The following is a 15,762-nucleotide window of genomic DNA, read 5'->3' as shown; positions in this document are numbered from 1 at the left end:
CGGCGTTTCCTTGAACAGGTTACGGGCGTCCGGGAGACCGCCGGCCGGCGTCTGTCGCGCGCGTTTCCTCATGCCGCCGGACGACGAGCCACCGACCACCGGGGTGGAGTTGAGGTCGATGGGCGCGGGCGTGGAAGGCGCGACCACGCTCACGTCGGGTGAGCACTCCCCGGAGAGGCGGGAGGCCTGCGGGTAGACGTGGAAGCTGGGGACCGGGTTGCAAGCCGATGCGCGGGGTGAGTCGGGCATCACCATCTGAGGAAACGCCGACGAGCCGGTGCTGGCCGCGGCGACGACGGCTTGGATGAGGCTGTGCTGGCTAGGGTTTACCCCAAGCATGTAGAGCGCCTCCCTCGTTGTCGCGGCGACGCGGGCGTTGGTGAACTCCTGCTGCGCGGCGGCGACGGCGGCCGCCTGCGCAGCGGCCTCATCCCTCGCGTCCGCGGCGTGCCTCCGGCCCTTCCTCTTGGCCGACTCCCTTGCCCGCTGTTCGGGCATCAGCGCTTTCTTCGGCTCGGTCGCCGCGGCGGTCTTGCGCGGGGCACGAGGCTTGCCTTTCCCGGAGGGAGCGACGGCGCCGGACGAGGCGAGGGAGGCGAGGCCGGCGGCGGCGTCGAGGTCGAGGTCAATGGCGTCCTCCATGGCTGGTTGGGGGGCGGGGGCGCGCGCGGGCGGGAGCGTTTTTGGGGAAAATGGGAGAAAATGATGGTGGCTGCCACCGACAGGCGGGCCCAGGAAGAAGAGTAGGCGCGCGCGCGTTCGTCTTGTGTCCGCGCCGATGCAAATCCGGCTCAAAATTGGGCGTGGAATGGGTCGCCCGCGGACGAAAAACGGACGCGCGTCTGTTTGGGTCGGCGCGTTGGGCCGCCACTTTTGTACGCGTCGACCCAAATGAACGCGGGCGGACGAAATGGATCGCTCCATTGGAATTGCTCTAACTGACTAATTTTTATTAGTTCATTTCAACTAAGAATTGATAAACAATGTTGTGTTTGTGGGGATTTTTATTTGTCAATTGGACCACCTGGTTTGAAATCCTAGCTCGATTGAGACATTTAATTTCATAGGGGTCATCAATAGGACCGAAACAATTGCGGGCACAACACATGATATACCATCTTCAGCTCATACTAGTGATAGAAAAACTCCAGCTAAATGGGTTGAATGAAATCTTGGAATTAATCTCCGCGGATCATATGCCTATCTCACACTGGCTTCTCCTCGACCTTTCTCAAGATCAATCACCGACAGTGACATATTTTTTAGGACTTGGTGTTCGGAGTACAGAGTGCAGGTTGCTCAAGCCACCTCCTGGAGAAATTTCCATCCCTGAATCCCTCCCAAGTCTTGAAGCAGAAAATTGGCCATTCCTCTCATTGACTACATGCCAGACGACCGGTTTGCTATTTTTACAATCGAGACTTTGTATCTACATGAACTTTGACCTGGAAAGAAGTTATTGAAACACCTCCTAACTTTTGTGTAAATAGCTTGTTAATTTATGCACCACAGACTTGATAACTTCTGTATACACACCACGATAACTTTGACCATGTGAAAAAAGTTGTTAAAAACATAACAATGGTAATTTGTGTGTAATTAAGATGATAATTTACCATCACAGACATAATAACTTACATACAAACACTGCGGTAAATTACGTACAAGTATACTTTGGCCGCATTACGGACATGAAGGTTTAAATACCTGATATATATTTTTGAACACGATGAACTTTTTTTAGTAGATAAACGATTTGACAACAGAATAAACCTTTTTATATGAATTTAGTAAAATAGAAATATTTTTCCAAACATACTTTTAAAAAAATCGGAATGTACATAAAAAGGTTGAAACGATAAAAAAACCAGTAAAACTGTACACTTGCACAAGCTCAGACAATTGTTTCTTTGAGACAAGCACAAGCTCAGACATATTCCTGGAATAAAACCGATATTTACGTAATGTAGTCTATATCGGCCGGGCCGAACAGATTTCCCTAGGCGAGACCTAAGAGCATCTCCACCCATCTCCTTAGGAAGGCCCCAAGAGCATTTTTTTAGGCCTGGCGGTAAAAAATGTTTCACTCACGCCTCCAAAGGCTCGTTTTTCGCCGGATTTGACAAAAGTTAGCTCCAGCGCTCGCACCCCAAACCCAGCCCCCCGGGGGGCAGCTGGGGACGCCGGCGTCACCTTTTTTTGTCTCTTGTGGCCCACCTGCAGCCACTCTTCCCCTCCATAATCTCTCCCCCCGTCGTTTTCTTCTTGTAGAGCCCCCGTCTTCTCTCTCCCCGTGCCAGCTCCGCCCGCGTCCTGGCCGCCCGACCTGCCTTGGCGCTTCCGCACAGCGTTGCCTGGCCTCCCGCGCCGCCCCGCCAGCCCTCTGTGGCCGCGCGCCCTCGTCGGGCCGCCACGCCCGACCTCCCGCGCCCGCCAAACGGGGAGCTTGCGGGCTTGGCGAGGCTGCGCTCGAGCGGCTGCTGCTGCTACTTCGCGCTCGTCTCCAAGTGCGGGCCGCGGTGCGATGAGCAGGCGGCATTCCGCGGCCACGCGCAGCTGCTGGAGAAGGCCGGCGGGCGCGGCCTCGGACGGAGGCGGCGCGGCGCGGCCAGGCATGGGCGCAGGCGCGAGCAGCAGCAGGCGCGGCCTCGGACGGGGCGGCGCGGCGCGGCTGACCACGGACCGGCTCAGCGAGCCCGGGTCGCCGAAGAACATCCTCTACTACCACATGATCCCGGAGTACCAGACGGAGGAGAGCATGTACAACGCTGTCCGCCGGTTCGGCAAGGTGCAGTACGACACGCTGCGGCTGCCGCACAAGGTGGTGGTGCAGGAGGAGGATGGCTCCGTCAAGTTCGGGCAGGGCGAGGGGTCCGCCTACCTCTTCGACCCGGACATCTACACGGGCAGGACGACAAGAAGCCAGCCACGTCGGTGTCCGCCCCGGACAGGAAGGCGCCGCTGTCACCGGCTCCAGAAAGAGCATGCTCCGGCGAGGCCAGGCGCGGGCGGGTTCAGCACCGTGTACCTGGCGTCGCTCACCTCCTCCCGCCATGGCGCCGTCAAGGTGCAGCGGAGCAGCGAGCGCCTCCACCGCGTCTTCCGCCAGGAGCTCGACGTGCTCATGTCCGTGCGGTCTTCTGCCAGGCCTCCGTCGACGCTCGCGCTCCTCCGCTGGCTGGAGGTCGTCGACGCCGCCGTGGTCAAGGTGCTTGACGAAATGTCGCTCCGTTTATGGAAATCCAACGCTGCTCATGGGAAGGCAACGAGTGAAAGTGGTTTGCCCCCCAAGACCTAAGTTCTCGCCGGCAGCTCCTCAGGAGGCGAAAAAATTGTCTCTGGAGGCAAACGGCTGGAGATGCTCTAAGACGCACCCTAGTTTCTTCTGTTCCCAAGAAGAAATCGTCAAGCCCACGAACGAGAGTGTGGTTTCCTCTAGGAAGCTACGACGAGATCCCTGTCCCGGCTGAACCGCTGAACTGCAAGTCTAGATAGAGGGGTTCCTGATTCCACATCTGAAACTTCCCTGGAACCCTAGCGACGGCAAGCGCACGACGAGCAGTGATGGCGTGAGTCAGCCGGCAGTGGCGCCCGACAGCCGGCGGCGCCCGCCGCGAACAACCTAGGGTGAGGCGGCAGCACCACCGGCCGACATGTATGTTTTCGTCTCTTTGTTAGTTCAAAAGTATGCTTTCGATTTTCCATTAAGTTTTTTTTTGCAACTAAGAATTGATAAATTGAACTCATCAATTATTACCAGTTCACCCTGGTTTGAAATCCTAGCTACGCCACTGTCGCCATTGAAACAATTGCGGGTACATTACATCATACACCATCCTCAGCTCATACCAGCGACAGAAAAACTCCAGCTTAATGGGTTGAATGAAATCTTGGAATCAATCTACGCGGATCATATATGCCTATCTCACACTGGCTTCTCCTTGACCTTTCTCAAGATCAATCACCGCCGGAGACATATTTTTTAGGACATGGTGTTCAGAGTACGGGTGCAGGTTGCTCATGCCACGTCCTGGAGAAATCTCCATCCTGAATCCCTCCCAAGTCTTGAAGCAGAAAATTGGCCTTTCCTCTCATTGGCTACATGTCAGACGACCGGTTTGCGTATTCTTGAACCAATGCTCCAAAGAGTGACGGTCTTTCGATCAGGGCGGCAGGCCGGTCAAACTCCTTTGCTAGTCCTGATAACAGTGATTCACAGTTTAGAAAATGCTATTCAGAAAAAAGAAGAAGCTATTTTTGGTGCCAAGTTTCTGAAACTGTAAACATAGTGTATGCAAACAAGGTTTCAGTTGTATGGTTCCTGAAAGAAAGGGTATGCTAAATTTTAAGTGGTTACCTGCATCAACTACCAGGACTCTGTCGCAGTCCATGACCGTCGGTATCCTGTGCGCAATGCTGATGATGGTACACTCCGCAAAGTCTTCCCGGATAATCCTCTGAATCACAGCATCGGTTTGGGAATCCACCGACGCAGTGGCCTCATCCATGAACAGTATTTTACTGTGTTTCAGCATCACCCGGCCTAGGCAGAGCAGTTGCCGCTGTCCCACGCTCCAGTTCTCGCCGTTGTCAACAACTAGGTAAGCAAACATTCGAAAAAACAAAACAAAAATCATTAAAAATGTTTAAAAAAACATATTTTGGCATGTCAATGCACAAAATCCGGTTAGTTTGTTCATGCTGAACATCATGTAGAATCGAAAGAGTGAGCACTAAACTATAACTAGGGTACCTGATGCGTCAAGCTTTTCAGGTTTTGATGTCACGGCTTCCTTCAGCTGACAACGGTCCAAGGCCTAAAAATGAAACAAGTTTAGATTCTGAAGACAGAATATTTTTGGGGAGACAAAATGAATTAGTACTGTTTGTCAAATACCTGCCAAATTTCAACATCAGAGTACTCCTCGAGCGGGTCGATGTTGCTTCGGATTGTACCTTCAAAGAGCACGGGCTCTTGAGGGATGATGCCGAACCGAGACCTCAGATCATGGAGTCCTAAGGTGCAGATGTCGACACCGTCGATGATGATCTTCCCCTCGGAAGGCTCCACTATTCTGAACAAGGCCTGGATTAGTGTTGATTTCCCACTGCCAGTCCTACCAACAACTCCGATCTTCTCTCCTCCGTGTATGCTTAGTGTGATGCCCTTCAACACTAGTGGAGTGTTATGCCGGTACCTAACCTGCATATATGCAAGTTCTTGTCCAGGTCATGTTTTTTGTTTCAGGATAAGGTAAGTAATTCCTTAATAAAGATTTACCTTGAGATCAATGACTTCGATATCGCCTCTTGTTGGCCAGTTTGCAATAGGTAGACAGTCCTTGATCCTCCATTCTGCCTCACACGGGATGTTTACGAATTGCTTTATCCTCTCGACTGACACCATTTTGTTCTCAATGAAGCAACTCATCCATACGGCCCAGAACAAGACTGAGTTCAGGGATAGACCATACGAGAGCGATAGACCAACAAATTCTGCACCAATACAAGACATTAAAAGCATCAATATAACTGGCCGATAACAGGGTAACATGACTTTTTTTCTTCCAAAAAGGAGGTTGAACCCCTGGCCTCTGCATCGAGGAACCTGCATCGAGTGATGCACGCGGCCATTGGGTTGCATGGCTCATGGTTGGTACACTATAACAGTAAAGCTTTTCACATGTTACAGTTACTACTAGAGTGCGTTCACAGTACATAGTTATATAAAGAGTAGGCAAAGGAAGAGCTAGAGAAGAAGCTTAATTACCTGGCTGGATGAAGCTTTTGGGCAGAGTGACCATGAGCAAGGCAGTGAAGCAAAGAACAAAGCTCCCAGCCAGCTCTAGCCGGAAACCGAGCCACTCGTTGGCGCCATTGTTGTGGAAGTCCATCCTCAGGCTAGAATTGACCCGGTTGAGGTTCTCCTGGAAGAAGCCATCGCCCTTCCTGAAGCACCTGATGGTCATGACACCCTGCACCGTTTCCGAGAAGTGGTGGATCACCGGAGCCTTGGTGATGGACTCGAGCCGCGTCAGCTCCCTCGACGTCGCAAGGTAGTAGCCCTGCAAATCAAATTGGAATCAACGTTAAGGTGAGGCCCTGAAGGTTCTTGCATTGCATTGCACTGCACGTTGGACTGAGGTGGTCGACTAGATCATAACTTACCCGGTACCACAAGTTGAGTATGAGCAGAGGGATGATGGCGATGACAGACGGCCACGCGACCTGGCATGTGACGATCAGCACGCTGATGACGGTGATGTACATGGAGATGCTGAGCCACACGAAGAATGGCAGGAAGAGGTCGACGTTGGTCTGGTCGGACGACGCCCTGCTCAGTATCCTTCCGGACGGGGTGGTGTCGAAGAAGGACATGGGCGCGTGGAGGATGCTGTTGAGGATCTGCTTGAAGAAGGAGTTGGCGGTCTGGAGGCCGATGAAGGCCACCAGGAAGGACCGCCCCGACACGAGCACTACCGACGCGACGGCGATGATGGCGTACACCTCGATGAACAGCGCCGGCTGGAACGACGCGGCGTTCTCGGCGTCGGTCTCGTAGGCGAGCCAGTAGTCGCTGGCCAGCACGGACCCCTGCCACGCCACCGACACGGCCACCACCAGCGCCACGCCCCACCACCCCCACGCCTCCGTCATGTACTGCTTGTACACGGCCAGGCTCACGTGCCCGCTCGCGCGCTCCTCCTCCTTGATCAGCCGCGCCGACGCCTTCTCCGCCACCACCCCGTGCGCCTCCCCGCTCGACGACCTTCTGCCACTGCCGCTTCTGGACGGCTGCCGGGAGACGGCTAGCGTCTCCCCCTTCTCGTCAGACACTGGCGCCGCGCCCTCCACGAGCTCCATGGAGCTGTCGTGCGCCGCAACGAGCGCCGCGAAGTCAGAGCCGCGCTGGATGAGCTCGTCGTACTTGCCGGATTGCACTATCGTGCCCTCCTTCATCACCTGGACACAAGTGAACATCATTCATTAATTTCATCTCAATGCAAAGAGAGAAACAATGCATGCGCTACTGCTTGAGAATGTGCCGACATGCTTACATATATGATATCAGCGTTGTGCAAGAAATCGACTTGGTGAGTCACAAGTACCACGGTCTTGTTCTTCAGAGCACCTCTAACGCATTCCTGCAAAAAACATAATCCGTTAAGCAACTACTACCGTATTATCAAACACTCAGTTCAGTCTAGTCTAGATAAGTATAGATAGTAAAATGTACATACCTTGAAGATCTCGCTGCCGGTGTGCGCGTCGACGGCGCTGAAGACGTCGTCGAGGAGGTAGATGTCGCAGTCCTGGTAGACGGCGCGGGCGAGCTGGATGCGCTGCTTCTGGCCGCCGCTGAGGTTGATCCCGCGCTCGCCGATCTCCGTCTGGTCGCCGAACTCCATCATCTCCATGTCCTTCTCCAGGCAGCACACCCTGATCACCTCCTTGTACCGCTCCGCGTGCATCGGCTGCCCGAACAAGATGTTCTCCTCGATGGTGCCGTTCTGGATCCACGCCGTCTGTGCCACATACGCAGTCGTGCCGCACACCTTGACCTGCAATGCAAAGAGATTCAGAATCGATCATTCAGTGTCTGTCAAAGCATCGTTCAGTTGCAGCACACATTACAAACAGATTGTTTCCACTCTCCTAAAAGAAAATGATAAGCAGCAGTTGAAGTATGTCTTGAATTCATTGCTAAAAAATGTTGAAAAAAGTCGGAATGAAACAGATTTTATTCAACTTGCATACATGAAACAATCACTAAAAAGTAAACAGCAAGGGCATCTGTCTGAATGCCATACTACTCCAACAGAGTCACAAGTCAGCATCAGAGAAATGCAACATACAGATAATCGTGCAACATCGGAGAAATTTTGTTTCTTTACGCTGCAGTTTGCACATTTGCGTATGAAAACAAGAGACAAAATCAATCTATCTTCTTTCTTTTGCGGGGGTCCAACAAAATCCGTGTGATCTGAGATTTCAGTTTGCCTTTGTCGATAAGTACAAAAACAAGGGTGTCTGGGTGTGGTTGTCCGTAGGCCTGCCAACTGACCTGACAAGATTGTGAATAGACGGCACTTTTGTTCCTTTGCCGTCGTTTAGATCGATCATGGCAAATCCAATACCAACCCCCACATCGGCGAGGCATTTTTTATGGCAGCCATTGATCTAGAAATGTTCAGTCCTCGTAAAAAAAGCACATTATTTAAGGCTTCTTGCTTGTGGGGGAAATGATGATATCTCTAGCTGTATTCTCGTATGTCGTTTTCATCGCACTAATAAGCTAGCTGGTGGCCGGTACTACAAAAATGGCACATTCATTAAAAAAAGACACCTTCATCATCAAGACGGAAAAATCATAATGAGTTCCAATCAGGGCAGAGTGATGAGTAATAAACTCATGAGCCATCATACGAGTGACCGGCCGTCTTAAAGGCTGAATGGACCTGTTGTGGTGTCGAGATCCAATCATCCAGTTCCGCCCAACAGACACCATGATGCGTCTCTTTAACTAGACAACAGAAGATGAAACAATATTTCATGTGGTAGTGGACTGTCAGGCACTAGCCATTTCGTCAGACCATCGGGTTGTCGACTACTACGTGACTGCTTCTGGAAAGTTGATGCCGCCGATGACAAGCTCATACAGCAGCAGCAGTGGCCGCCGCCTCAATCATGCAACCGAAGGCAGATTCACTCTTCTCCCACGTGGTCTATTAAGCATCGCACGCTGCAATCGTAGGTGCCCTGGCCGCAGCGGCGAGTGAGAGAGAAAGCTTCCATCGAGATCGGCAGTAGTAGTACGGAGTACATTATTATTCATGCATATGCATATGCAGTACCAGCGAGGGGACAGACTTCAACAAGAGCAAGAGCGGCCATGATCGGCAGTAGACGGCGTACAGTATTATTCATGCATATGCATATGCAGTACCAACAGGGCAACATGCGTGACAGCAGACGATGCAACCACTCATGCATTATATTATTATTAACTGCAAGAGATCGACGAATATTAGGAGCACGTCGTACCTTGCCGGAGACCTTGCGCATCTCGCCGAGGATGCAGCCCAGCAGCGACGACTTGCCGGACCCGACCATGCCGACCACGGCGGCCAGCTTGCCGCTGCGGATCTCCAGGTCGATCCCGCGCAGCACCTCCTTCCCGGCCTCCGTCTCCTCGTCGTCCCACGTGAACACCCCGTCCCTAGCCTGCACGGCCACCCCGCCGTCCCGCGACGCCGCCGCCGGCTCCCTCTCCACCGCGCCCTCGTCCAGCTCCGGGCTCGTCATGTACCTGCCACACCACACCACATGCACGATCAATCAATTCTCTTTAAACCCACGAAGAAGTAGACGTGCTCGCGCGCGATCATATATGCAACGTAAAACGTACGAGTCGAGGCGCTGGAGCGAGATCATGGCCTGCGAGGCCTGGATCATGGCCTGGGGGAAGTTGCGCATGGGCTCCTGGAGGATCTTGAAGAGGGAGGTGGCGGTGAAGACGAGGCCGGCGTCGAGGGGCACGCCGACGGCGACGCAGGTGCCGAAGACGAGCGCCGACACCACGGTGGGCGCGCTCCAGAGCACCACGATGTTGCCGGAGATGGAGTACATGAAGCGGGTGAGCCACCCGAACTCGAGGCGCCGGAAGCGGCCGATGCGGGCGTTGAAGTGCTCCTCCCACGCCTGGAACTTGATCACGCGCATGTAGCTCAGCATCTCGTTGGTCGCCTTCATCCGCTTGTCCCGCTCGCCGGAGAGGGAGAACTGGTACCGGTTGTTCCGGCGGGTGCCCAGCAGCACGAACGCCATCACGCCGAACACGCCCACCAGCGCCGACGTCACCGGCGGGCCCAGGTAGATGTACAGCAGGCCAAGCGCCACGCCCACCTGCAGTGCAATTCACGGTGCATCGCCGGTCAGAATCCATTTTGTAATAACGTGTAAGGTTTCTTCACAAAATAAAGCAATATTGTGGAAAGTTACAAAAAAAATATATTTAAAAGGTCAGAACAATTGAAAAAAAGTGTAACAAAAATGATTCAGTGCTATAAGCACATGTAAAATTTTGCAAAGAAATAACTACCATGGTGATCGGTGCAAAAAAAGGATCTTTATAAAGGTTGCTATTCAAGGTTTTTGAATTATTATTTTTTTGCTTGGAATTAACCAGATGTCATTTCTTCGCGAAACTTCAAACTTGGCTAAAACACTTGATGGCCTTCACTACAAAAAGTTTTAGATTTTATTTCAGTTTTTGCTGCTTCTTTAGTGAATGTTTTAGCAGATGCGCCTAGACCCAGGTTCCAAAGATATGCGCCCTTTTCATCACCTAGGGTGCAGAATAAGTTATTCTTCACCCGAGGTAATCTTACGATCATTTCATAATAAAATTACGTTTGGAATTCAAATAGTTACATTCATATTGATTCGTTACGTAAAATTTAGCATAAGAAAATAAGAATATAGGTCATAAGACAAGAAAATTTACAGTTTATGTGTATTTTCAACTATGTTTTTACGTTTGTAATTTTAAATAACATGAAATATTTTTTACGATGATTATATATTTTCTTAGGGTCTTTTTTTACGTCGAAAATAAGATAAAACTTACGGAACGTAAGATTACGTTGTATTGATGGTAAAATAGATGGGGTGAAGAATAACTATTCCTCATCCAGAGTGACGAATAGCGCGAAAGTATCCCCAAAACGAGACTTGCGCTAATAAAACGCTACTCCTGCCTGCACCAATGCGTCGCCTCACGTGCGCAATATACAATTGAGTGCCTTGATCCGCAAGATTATTCTACTAGCGGTTCCTATCGAGAGGATCAATCGAAGAAAACACAAAGTGGGGACAGATCCTACTAGACTCATTGCATCTCAACCACTACCGGGCCACGACGAACATGAATTGTAGCTCACACAGAGAAATCAGTACTGTACGTATTAAGTAATGTATGCATGACCGACGACATGGCACCGGGGACTGGTCGCATGTATAGTGATCTAAACCTCTCGTATATTTCTTTACAGAGAGAGTAAGAATTAAGCAATGTAGAATTTTAACGAAGAAATGACTTAGGCCATTTACAATGCCGACCATCAGATTGCCCGCGTGTGTTCAAGTCAGAACGTGTTGTGTCATCTAATGCGGGTTTGTATCAGCAGTCCGGATGCGCGCTTTCCGGCCTATACATAAAGCCAAAGAGCGAGAGTTGGTGATCACTAAATAATACGCCTACTCCCGCCTGCACCAATGCGTCGGCTCACGTGCACAATAGACAATTCGGGGCCGTGGTCCGCAATCTTCTTCTAGAAGCGGGACCTATGGGTAGAGGATCACTCCAAAGAAAAACAACAAGGGACAGATCCTACTGTGCTCAATGCATCTCAACCACTAGCGGGCACACATCAATTGAAGCTCACACAGAGAAATCAGTACTGTACGTAGTATATTAACTAATGTATGCCAGACGCTGACAGTGCCGATCGAGATGGCCCCGGGGGCGGGTCGCATGTCGTGGCCCAATTAAACCTGCAGGCCCAGCCCAACCGATTTCTGACCCACAGCGGCAGCAAGCCTAGTATAGCATACGGGTAGGTGCATCCGGCTCAAAACAACAAAAAGTATGGCCATAGCCTATACGCATACGCATACGCATACGCATGGCATGGCGCAGCGCTGACTGACACGTGTCCTGGCATACGTATGAAATGGACGATTGAAAGTGAAAGTAAACCAACTGTATGGGATTTTTTTATCAATGAGATCAATTCGGGTAATTAATGGGCTTTCCGGAAAAGAAAAGTAGGTAATGGGCTTGGGAAAAAAACACCGAAGCACGGATCCCATGAGCGATTTGGACGTGCGACCCATAGTGCATAATTTTAGTGCGATGGTCGCTGTCTTGGAGGAAACGCAAGAGAGGCTTCCGTTTACGAAATCATTCGTCGCGATTGACGTCGACGAGTACCTCCATGCGTATCACGGAGGAATTTTCTATGAGGACTCTTGCTCCTCACGGTTACTACTTACTACGTGATGGCTGCTGCCACCGTGACCGGGTCGACTCGACCGCAGTAATAAGAGCCAGAGGTGGCCGTCGTCCCTGCGCCGCTCCTTCCATCGCCAGCAACAAAAACGCAATCAATGCGTCTCATCGCCAACGAACGAACAAAACGAACCGCATGGGTATGGCTCGTCTTGACCGGAGGAGATAGGGCCTGTGTGAACCGTATGCCGTGAGGCCGCCAAAGCCAGCGACCAGAGCTACGTTCACTCACGCGACCAAAACAAAAGCGATGTGAATCGTGCCATGTCTTGGCAGGTAGGCGTGGTACAATCATGAATGAGTGACCGTGCCATGCCTGCTGGATGACAAAAACAAGAAGGACAATTCACCCTTTTCTATCTCACAAGCAACGAAAAATGCCATCGGCGAATCTACCCCGTCAGCCGATCCTTGTTCTCTTGCGTTGACGTCAGTGAATACCTCATCGGCCGCCCGATTCTTCTTTCCAACGTACAGCATGATTGGGGCAGAAACAAAGTTGCGCGAAATTGCCAACAATCATGCATGCATGCATGCATGCACCGCAGCCAGTCAATGGAGTCAATGGACGTACTACGTACCTGGAGCGGCATGAGCCAGAGGTAGTGGATCTGGAGCATCATGTCGGAGAGCTGCTGCGCGTCGACGGCCATGTAGTTGACGATCATGCCCAGCCCGTGCTTCTGCCGCGCCGAGCACGACAGCCGGAGGCCCTTGCGGTAGAGCGCCGTGATGAGCGCGCCCCGGATCTGCATCCCCAGCTTCTGGCAGTGGAAGTTGTACTGGTGGCTGCACAGCGCCTCCATCGCCTTGGCCCCCAGCAGCGCCACCACCAGCCGCGCCCCCTCCCACAGCGGCCGCCGCTCCGCCGCCGACGTGAAGCTCACGAAGCTCTGGATCAGCGTCGGCCCCACGTACATCACCGTCAGCCGCAGCAGCGCCAGCCCCGCGTTCAGCAGGAACAGCGGCCAGAAGCACCGGAGCAGCGCGTGCCGCACCGGGTTGTTGTCCTTGCGCGCCCACGAGGACGGCCAGTGCGAGAGGAACAGCGCGTGCATGCGCTCCGGCCGGTGCGCTGGGGCGAGGGTGGGTACGTCTGACAGGTCTAGTGGCGAGCGGTAGCCCCGCTGGATCAGCGGGTTCATCCACGCCCACGACATGCGCGACGGCCATGACGCGCTCGCGTACGGCGTCGTGTTCTTCTCCTTGCTGGCTTCTTCTTCTTCTTCTTCGGACCGATCGTTGTCATCGGCTTGTTCTTTTACGGAGATTCCCGTGGCGCCCAGGACGGCGACGACGGGGAGCGGGAGGGACAAGACGAGCGCCGCGATCGCGAGCGCATCGTCCGGGAGAGCGCCGGCGCCGGACGCGAGGCGCGCGACGGCCGCGCCGGCGAGGAGCGCGGTGAGCGCGGACGCGGCGAGCCAGAAGAGGCGGAGCGTGAGCGGGTGCGCCGCCGCGCGGAACCGCTTCTCGTGACCCACCAGGGCGGCGGCGGCGAGGTGCGCCGCGCACTGCAGCGCCAGGAACACCGCCTCCTGGGCCTCGCCCGCGCCGCCCCGCATCACGACCGAGAGAACGAAGAGCACGGCGTAGAACCCCGCGAGGACCGCGGAGGCGGCCAGCGCCAGGACGAACCCCGCGCCGACCCGCACCGCCCGGGGCCGCCCCCGGTCGAGCAGCGGCTTGTCGGCGCCGTTGCCGTTAACGGCGCCGTCCCGCCGGCGGGACAGGACCTTACCAACCGCGAGGCAGAGCACGGCGACCAGGAACGCCGCGGCGGCCGCGGACAGCATGAGCCGCTGCGAGCAGGTGGAGACCAAGAGGAAGGCGGCCCATTCGAGGACGCCCGTGGAGGGGAGGTCGCATGTCCTCGTGGTGAGCCACCACGGGGCCGTGGACGCGAGCTCCATGGGCGGATCGGATCAGCGGCGACGCATGCAGATACAGGGACGTACGGGGAGATGGAGAGGGAGAGCAGAGGAGCTCCGCGGCGCGCTGGGGTTCGCCGTCTGGTCCTCGGGAGGAGAGGAGAGGGGAGGGGAGGGACGAGGCTTCTTTGGTTTTGACGGGCCGCGGCTTATTTTTGGGCAGTATTAACGAGCCACGCTCGTCACCTACGACGTGGCGATCGTTCTCCAGCAGAGTGCCAGCGCGAGTAGTTTATTGCCGGAGCGGAGCGCCGTCCAGAGTCCGGAGTGGTGCGAGTATCTTGGTCACCGAGGATTAGGAAGGAAGCGACTCCATCCACTAGCTGGCGTCGTGGCATGGCTGCGAGCCACACTTGGCGCCCGCTGCTGCTGTGGCTGCCCGCCTGGCCGTACGATTGATTCGAGGACCGGGGAGGAGACTTGTTTAGTTTCCACGAGGAGAGGGGAGGACGGACGAGATGGGCACGGCCGCCCGTGGGTAGTAAATAAATTTGGTTATCTTGCCAGGATCCCTGCCAATGTTTTTGTCAGAAGCATCTAATGTGTAAATTATAGAGGCAAATACTACAGTCCCACGGGCACATGCTTGGGCCGTAAATTCAGTGTCCTGACAATGCACGAAATTTTAACTGCTAGTATATCATCAGCCTATCTATCTAAAGTAATTACTGCTCGTGCTAGCCTGCCACACACACCTTTCGTTCCACGTGAATCGAGCGAATCTCTCGAGAAATTTCCTTTCGTATCAACCACGTCCATGCAAATTATTCCCTCCGATCACAAATACAGATGTTTTGGATTATCGACTTGCGGACTGAATTGAGTGAACTAAACCCACTAAAAAGGTGTTTATATACATTTGATTCATAAAAATACTCATATTTGTGAACGAAGAGAGTACATAGGTACGAGTGAAAAAAAACAAGTATACATGAAACAGACTTCCACCCATCTTTATATAAGAAATAAATAAAGACACAAACGACCGAATAATAGAAAGTGGTAAGAAAACCCTTAAACAATGGTTCAAAAAAAAAAACCTCAAACAAGCTTGTACATTCTAGCAACATTACTTGACATGCCCAAAAGCAAAAATAAAAAAGCGAGACACGATTTGTCAGAGACGAGGAGTCAACCGCAAGGAGGCTAATCGAGTTGGTGATCCACCACCTGAAAACCATTCAGCATGTCGTCTAGCCGTTCTCTGTCCCGTCGCCTATATACCGGACCGACTTTTATAAATATGCTAAATTTAATACATTGTTATGAAGTCGCTGCAAGAAGATCTTCTCAATATTTTCTACTGTAACTAGCTAATCGCACATGCATTGCAACGGATGTATGCTCTAGTGGTTCAACATCAATCTTTTTTGACATATACCTTGCATCAATTTTGATAACATTTATTTTGATGGGAATATGGGTAGGGGAAGGCAAAAAAGTTTGGAAATGATAAACACCAAACGTTCGGGATTTGACCATGGCGAATCAAATGTTCGATGGCAAGTTTAGTTGACACGCGCGGCAATTTCTTGGTAAAAAATACACTGAGCGGCGTATGCTGCAAAATTTGCGGGCCGACAGATTACATCCACGGCAGAGTTTACGTGAAAAACACGAGCCGTTGCAGTGTCGCCTCTTCGTGTGGTTAGCCGCATGGGATCGATGCTAGACATCGAATAGACTGACCGGGAGGGGACTCCCACATCAAGATTCTTGCCCACCATGCACCCAAGAGGACAAATCAATGAATCACAT

At 52.6% G+C, this 15,762-nt stretch overlaps 1 protein-coding gene across 1 annotated transcript; it reads right to left on the bottom strand.

Moving 5' to 3' along the window:
• Positions 1–3,729: 3,729 nt before the first annotated feature.
• LOC125511117 (ABC transporter C family member 4) lies at positions 3,730–14,249 on the bottom strand. Its single transcript, XM_048676405.2, has 12 exons — positions 12,655–14,249; positions 9,410–9,906; positions 9,046–9,310; positions 7,242–7,562; positions 7,059–7,145; positions 6,169–6,963; positions 5,771–6,065; positions 5,282–5,496; positions 4,898–5,203; positions 4,754–4,817; positions 4,358–4,597; positions 3,730–4,199 (listed from the first exon to the last, which is right to left on the bottom strand). The coding sequence occupies exons 1-12, from the start codon at positions 13,984–13,986 to the stop codon at positions 4,099–4,101; spliced, it is 4,518 nt and encodes a 1,505-aa protein (XP_048532362.1). The 5' UTR covers positions 13,987–14,249; the 3' UTR covers positions 3,730–4,098.
• Positions 14,250–15,762: the final 1,513 nt, after the last annotated feature.

Source organism: Triticum urartu, chromosome 5A, assembly GCF_056163025.1.
Source record: "Triticum urartu cultivar PI428250 chromosome 5A, HENAU_Tu73, whole genome shotgun sequence".
In the NCBI taxonomy this organism is placed as follows: Eukaryota; Viridiplantae; Streptophyta; class Magnoliopsida; order Poales; family Poaceae; genus Triticum; species Triticum urartu.
This window is presented reverse-complemented; position numbering and strand designations above follow the sequence as displayed.